Here is a 7,930-nt window from a genome sequence, read left to right on the forward strand (position 1 = left end):
AATGTGACCATTGTCAGAAGCACGCACCAGTTGTTAGATAACCCCCCGAGATGCTGACCTCTATCAACTCGCCCATCCCCTTTGCTATGTGGGGAATGGATATATTAGGGCCTTTCCCCATGGCCACGGCATAAAGGAAGTTTCTGATTATGGCCATTGATTATTTCACCAAGTGGATTGAAGCCAAACCCTTGGCCAAGATCACAACTAAGCAAGTTGCACAATTCCTGTGAGAAAGTATTATGTGCCGGTATGGAATTCCCCGCATCCTAGTCACTGACAATGGAACACAGTTCAACAACGAGTAATTCAAGAAGTATTGTGAGGAAAATGAAATCGAGTTACGATTCACATCTGTGGCCCACCCGCAAGCCAATGGGCAAGCAGAAGTGGCAAACCGAATAATCCTGGATGGACTAAAGAAGAGGATCGAGAAGTCAAGGAATAACTGGGTGGATGAAATACTCCCCATACTATGGGCCTATAGGACTACCTGTAGAGTCACGACTGGAGCAACTCCCTTCATGTTAGCATATGGTGCAGAAGCAGTTGTTCCTGTAGAGATATCACATTCCTCCCCCAGGATTCAAGCTTTCAATGCTGAGGAAAATGAAGAAGGGCAAATGTTAGCCATGTATCTAATTGATGAAGTACGAGATGAGGCACATGCGAAGATAGTGAAATATCAGAAAAAAGTTTCGTTCTACTACAACCTAAGGGTTAAAGAAAGATTCTTCAAATAAGGTGATTTAGTTTTGAGGAAAGTGGAAGCTTCTGGTGTAGGGCAGAAAGGGAAGCTTGCCCCAAATTGGGAAGGGGCGTACAAAGTCAAGAGCGTTCAGGGTAGGGGAACCTACAAGCTGGAGACTATGGATGGTTTTGAAGTCCCGAGAACTTGGCATGCACAAAACCTGAAGGTTTACTATGTGTAAAATAGTTGAAGTACGATTCTCACTTGTCAGAATGACAAGTAGGTTTAAAAGCACCTTGAAGCTTTGTTTGCTTAGGATTTTTCTATATAGAAGATATGTTTAGATTTTATCAGGGTTGAACCCATTTCATGTAAGGTATTCCAGAATACCAAGTTATAGTATAAAACCTTTAACTTAATCTTGGCCTATTAGATTAATTGTATTATGAAAGATAAAACCAAGTCATAAACTTGAGTTTGAAAAATCAAGAGAGAAAACAACGATACTTGGGCAAAATATGACTGAAAACAATAAAAGTCAATTACAAAGTTCAAATATTGTCTAATAAAGAAGAAATACATAAAAAACTTAGGCCTTGGAAGGCTGAGATTATTCGGAACCACTATCCGAAGTCTCCTCGGATATCTCAGTCGTCCCCCGGATGTCTCAGTCATCCCCTCGGAAGTCCCCGCAGAGGTTCCCTCGGAACTACCGTCGGACGCTTTGGATACTGCAGGAGACGCTGGTTTACGAGGCGCTGCCTTTGGAGGCTCTTCTACCCTGGCCTTCTTTATAACGGGCTCTGGCTCCTCCTCAGAAGAAGTTTCCTCCTCTTCAGAGCTGGACTCGAGCTCCTTCCTCTTTTGGCCTTGACTCCCCGAAGGGCCGTCCTTGATCAAATCAGAGAGCTTGTTTGCAATACCCCCAAGTGCTGGAACTTGCACAAGGAAAGGGAAGGAGGATTGTTCGAGGACTTCTGGAAATTCGTCTTGAATGGCCTCCACCACGGCATCCCAGCCGTCCTTATAGCTAACTGGATGAAGGAGGGCATCGTGCTCCACCATTAAATCCTTGAACTCTTGAGTGGCCATCCAGCCGTCAAAGGCTTTATCCTTTTGAGCCTTGAGGATAACATTTTCGGCCCGGGCCGTTTCCAGGTCAGAAGTGGAAGAGGCAAGTTGGGCTTCAAGGGCCTCTATTCTTTGGTTGGCCTCCTCCAGCTTCTTGTTCGCATCCTCCAGGCCAACCTTCCAAGCCTTGGCTTGGTGAATCGCCCCTTAAAAATGGGCGTTCGCCTACAAGAAACATAGAAAAAGTAAGAGACGGGAAAATAAAAAAGGCAACTATGAAGGGCTAAGGAAAAAGACGTACCGTCGCCAAAGCCTGAGCTCCGAAAAGCTCGTTCCCCTCCAAGTCCTGTTGAAGGACAAAGTCTTGATAGTCAACCGTGGAGATGGAATGCTTAGACCATTCCTTGGCAAGCGCTGTGCTGCCGACAATCGAATCCTTGCCCCGGATTCCCCAAGCAGGTTGAAAATAAGACCCTGGTTTTTGCTTGGTACGTAAAACTTGGCTGGGGCCTTCTTCGCCTGGTTCTATTGCTTGGAGTAGGAACTCCGGGAAGCGATCCCCAAGGCGCGGGTCTTTAAAGACCTTTCCAGCACGCTTCATCCTGGTCGTCTCCAGGTCTTTAGGCTTTGTAGCCTCCTCAATTTTCTCAGCCACTACAACACATGAGATAAGAAGTTAGTGAAATGGAAGATAGAAGGAACGAAAACAACTAGATAAGGAAGGATACTTACTCTTCTTAGGGACGGGAGAAAGGCCGCATTCTGCAAGAACGGTCTCCCTAATAAGATCCCAAGAATGGGAAATCCCATTATCTTGCATAAGGAGGTTGAAAGCTCTTGTCTCCTCCTCAGAAAAAACTATATCATTTGGGCTCCCATCTACAGCTAGCCCAAAAGATGAGCGAAATAGGGTGCCCCAATCGCCACCCTCCCAAACAACAAACAAAAAATCTTTCTTCCACCCCAAGTTTTTGTCAGGGATCGACTTTCCGTTCACTATGTGGGGAATAGCTGGGCGCTGGTTTAAAGAAACCCAACCCGGATTCTTGTCAGGGCTGTTCTTGAACTGAAAAATCTTTCTAAAAACAGTAACAGAAGTAGGGATATTGTGCTTAGCGCATTGCGACAGATAGCACAGAATGAGCCTCCAAGAATTAGGAGGGAGTTGGCAAGGGCTGATGCCCACATCAGCTAGCAGAACAGGGATAAACGGGTGAAAGGGGAGTCTGATACCTGCCCTTAGAGTATCCCTGTAGACGCATTATGCGTCCTTCCTCCACTGACAGGCCCTGTCGGACGGACCTACAAGAACCAATATGAAAGGATCCTTGATTCTGAAACAGCTACTCAACTTTTCCAGCTCCTTTGGATCCCGCAAGGCACTAATATGGTTGTGCGCGTCCAGATGCGCATCAGACGGGTACTCGTCCCCTCGGGTGTTGATCATATCGATCAAGGAAGTGTACCTTGATCGAATAGGGAATTTATTGGACTTTCTAGCCACATTCATCTTGGCCAAACGAGTCATTTTCTTATCAGCCATCTGAAAAAAGGGTACATAAAGAGATAATTTTAAAAGCACAAACTATGTAAAAACAAGCACAAGAAGTAAAGGGAGAAATTTTACCTGAAGTAATGCTCCTAAAAAAGGCTTTGGGGCTTAAGATACTCCGACTTACTGTTATTGCTCTGAGACTCTTGATAGAAGAAGAAAGAAGAAGAATTTAGAAATGAGAAAGTGAGGAGCAGTAGGCTCTACTCAGTCCTTTATATAGGAGGAAAAGTGAAGTTGAAGGGACAAAAAGCCCAGTAAGGATAGAGGCCCAAATGAAAAAGCCCAGAAAATGGAACATTCCAGAATATTCCAAGGGAATTCGAAAAGAAATTAAATAAAATTCGCGAGAATTCTAGAGAATTCTAAACAGGGTATTTTGATATATTAAGCCCAGATTAATAAGAGGCCCAATAGGAGTTTCTTGATATATTAAGCCCAGATTAATAAGAGGCCCAATAGGAATTAAAAGGCCCAAATCCAATTAGGATTTGGAAAAATACAAAGCCCAAATCAAAGCCCAAATCAAAGCCCAAAATAAATAAATATATATAAGGCCCAAAAAGAAGATTAGGCCCAAACAAAGGCCCAATCCAAATTGGATTAGAAGGAAGCTCAAAAAGACCAGGATTCAGGTCGAAATTCAAGTCGTAAGTTCTGCTTGAAATCTTTCGAACAAACACCCGAAAATAACGGGTATAAAAGACCAGGATTTAGCTCGAATTCCAAGTCGTAAGTTCTGCTCGAAATGTTTCGAACAGACACCCGAAAATAACGAGTATAAAAGACCAAGATTTAGCTCGAATTCCAAATCGTGGATTCTGCTCGAAAACTTTCGAACAGACACCCGAAAATTACGGGTATAATAGAACTGGATTGAGGTCGAAACCTAGACCAGGATCGAGGTCGAATCAAGCACAACATTTTTCAAGTATGGGGTAACGAAACCTAGACTTAAATTCAGGTCGAAGAATCGACTAGGATCCTGGTCGAAGCCCAGGTCGTGAATCCTAGTCGAAATCTAACGACCAGGAAGCAAATAAGCACAGAATTTTCGAACTAGATCCAGGTCGAAGGTTCGACTAGGATCCTGGTCGAAATACAGGTCGTGAATCCTAGTCGAAACCTTACGACCAGGAATCAAAACAAGGACAAATTTTCGACCTAGATCCAGGTCGAAGGTTCGACTAGGATCCTGGTCGAAATCCAGGTCGTGGATCCTAGTCGAAGTCCTTCGACTAGGATTGCAAAGTTGGCCCAAAATTTGACTAGGATCCAGGTCGAAATTTTGACTAGGATCCTGGTCGAAAAAGGGCTGGAAATTTGAAAATATTTGAGGAAAATTGCAGAAAATTTGGAAAAATCCCGGGAAAAAAGGGAAAATTCCTGAAAAAATACAAGAAAATCCCTAAAAATAGGGAGAAGGTGAGAAAATAAAAAAGGGGGAAGTTTTTAAACGACCCCGAAGCCGCGTTCAAGGCAAATCTTTGTAAACGTGTAGGTCGCTCCACACTTTACGTAAAAACGGTACCCTGAAAAGGGGATGAACGAACTTAACTTTTGTGAAATCTTACACGGTTTCCCAAAAGTTGGGGGGCAAATGATAGGGATAAATAAATCCTGATTGTGTAATTAATATTACACTAATTATAAATGATTTGGGCTGCTAGGCCCAATAAGAAGATGTATGACATTCAGACCAGAAAGGTTAATACATTGATCAGGCCTGATGGACCAGATCAGGCCTGATTAAACAAAGAAGGCCCAAAAACCCTGAATATTAATTAATTTCGTAATTAATTAATAAGGGAAAAATCAGCTATTGAAAAGAGTCCTAATAAGGTCATAAATCCTTGCAGATTTACCTCTAAAGGACCTAGAAGGATAAGGAATCAATTTCCTACTATTTAGGACTCCAAAGTCCATTCTAATTCAGAGACTTGACCACCAAGTCTCCAATACCAAGTCCAAATCAAGGACCACCAACATCTATATAAGGGGTCTCACCCCACAGATCAGAACTACGTTTTTTGGCTTGATTCTCTAATTCCCAGAGATACGTAGGCATCTCGTAAAGGCAGAATTAAGCTACGAAACACGAGAGCAGCCATTGAAGGCCTTGAGCTCCCGAACCTTAGTAATAAATACAGCAAATAATAACCTTAGTTTTTTTATCCATAACATTTGGCGCCGTCTGTGGGAAGCACAACAATAACCATGGCGAGAACACGGAGAATAGTTAGAGCCCTTGGAGGGGAAACACCAACGGGGACAACCCAAGTGATCTCTTCAACTGTGAAGGTGCCTCCTCACTCAACCTATGCAACCACGCAAGGAGAAGCACAGATAGGGGCAACTGAACCTCAGCCACAAGGGACGATCCCCTCGGCTACTCAAGGTATGAATCCTCAAGTTCAATAAATACATGCACCTATGAATTCTCGACCCGTCGGGTACGAATATTCAACTGTTGTTACTACTAACCCCCCTTATGGGATGCCCCTTTACCCCGAGGTTGGAGGAAGCGGACATGCTGGGCGGAGTGAAGCACGAGGGCGATCGCCCCCATACATACGAGGTTTGGCTCCTATTTCTGAGGATCAGGAATTTTCTGGTCCTTACACTGAGAGAGACTCCGAATCTTCGGATGATGAAGTAGCCCCAAAAAGGAGACGTGCTGGCAAAAAGCCGATGGCTGAAGGTAGCCAACGCCCTCAGAGCACCCAAGGGACGAATCCCCAAGAAGTGCAGGAAAGAATTAGGGCTCACGAGGCTGAGATTCAAAGGCTGAGGCGCGACCTGGAAGCGCACCAGACCACCAGACCCCCAGCACCTCCTAGGGGGAGAAATCCTCCTCTCATCACAGACCTGGATGGTCCAGTGCAGAGAAGGGCTGTTGTCCCAAGGGCTGATCCAAGCAATCTTCTTCCCCTTGTCTGCAGTCTGCACGGTCCCATTTTGGAAATAATGTGTTGCAGCAGGCAATTGTGCTTGTTTCATAAGGAATTGTTGGCCTAAAGCAGGAGCAGCTTTTCCCCAAAAAGGAACGAGTTTTTCGCCAAATGACATGTTATAAGCCTATGTTACCCAACATAAAATCACCGCTGCAAATCCATAGAGGGCCATGAAAGCAGAGTTTACTGCCCATTTTTTCTTGACAATGCTTCCATATAGGATAACAAGACCCGAGACACTTTGGAGGCCAACTATTGTGGCGGCTATCATTTGTCATGCGTTGTCTCCTTTGTTTAGCCAGTCCGGGGCCGAGGTGGTCAGGTTTTGGTAGGCTATATATAGGAACTATTGCAGCAGCAGCCGCAGCCATGTCTAAGTCTTAAGTTTTGGTAGCTGAGTGCTTACCGTTATGTGTGTACATAACATACATTCAAATTATACTCCACCGCCCATTTTTTTGTTACTATTAAGATTCATTGCATTATTCTTATTCATGGATCTTTCCAAACCCCTGTGAAGCATTTGGGATCCAGGTCCAAGCAAGGTATCAAGAAATTTTTCATATGGAGATTGAGATGCTTTACAAGTTTCAACACATCCATTTAGTCTCCCTTGTTGGTTACTCTGACGATTGTGAGGAGATGATCCTAGTTTATGATTATATGTCTCGTGGAACACTTGTTGATCATCTGCATAAAAGGGTCAGAAATGGTAATAATTCTTTGCCTTCTCTGACATGGGTGCATCGACTCAAGTTTTATGTTGGGGCAGCTCATGGATTAGACTATCTTCACACTGGTACAAGTGCTGAGAGTGGAGTCATACACAGAGATGTGAAGAGCACAAACATTGTACTTGACGAGAACGGTGTAGCTAAAATTTCAGACTTTGGATTGTCCAAAACAGGCCCAGCAAATCAGATACATACATACATAAGCACCCGTGTCAAATGCACAGTCGGTTATCCAGATGCATTTTATGTCTCAACTCACAGATTGATCAGGAAATCTGATGTCTATGCCTGTGACGTGGTGTTGTTTGAGGTCTTGTGCGGAAGACCAGCAGTTGATAAGAGGCTGGATGAAGAGCAAATGAATTTAGCTGAATGGGACCAGATAACTTATCCCAATATCAAGCGAGAAACTTTCCCTGATTCCTTAAGTGCTTATATAGAGGTTGCAATCAAGTGTTTATATCAAAAACCCAATGTAACAGCCCGACGTAAGCAACTTAAGAATAGTGCTACCATCGGGGCAAAATCCATAGTAAAGCATCATCTGATACAACCAAACCGCCTTAATCAATTGCCCTCCATAAGCCCACCCCGCAATCAAAGAATTCCACGACACAATACTCAAACAACCAAACCCAATCCCATAAAAACACCTTCTCCGCAGACCCCAAATCCCCACACTTAGCATACGACGCAATCAAAGTATTCCCAACCGAAACATCACCCTCAACCCCAACCAAGAAAGAAGACCACCGACTCAGATTATTTGGTTATAGAGATACACTATATATGAGGATAATAGCAGTTAAAAATAGGCATTTCCTAATTTACCCTTCTGATTTAACGTCTGTTAAATGAAACTGACGGAATGCAATTGCGTGTTAAAAAAATTAAAGAAGAATCATGCGGGTGCATATTATTAAAACTC

General features: G+C 43.7%; 1 protein-coding gene across 1 annotated transcript; it reads left to right on the forward strand.

Moving 5' to 3' along the window:
• The first annotated feature begins 6,832 nt into the window (after positions 1-6,832).
• On the forward strand, positions 6,833-7,687 carry LOC141695897 (receptor-like protein kinase HERK 1). Its single transcript, XM_074500104.1, has one exon. It carries the CDS (start codon positions 6,833-6,835, stop codon positions 7,685-7,687), a length of 855 nt encoding a protein of 284 aa, XP_074356205.1.
• The last annotated feature ends 243 nt before the right edge of the window (positions 7,688-7,930 follow it).

The sequence above is a fragment of the Apium graveolens genome, chromosome 11 (genome assembly GCF_009905375.1).
Source record: "Apium graveolens cultivar Ventura chromosome 11, ASM990537v1, whole genome shotgun sequence".
NCBI classification, from domain to species: Eukaryota; Viridiplantae; Streptophyta; class Magnoliopsida; order Apiales; family Apiaceae; genus Apium; species Apium graveolens.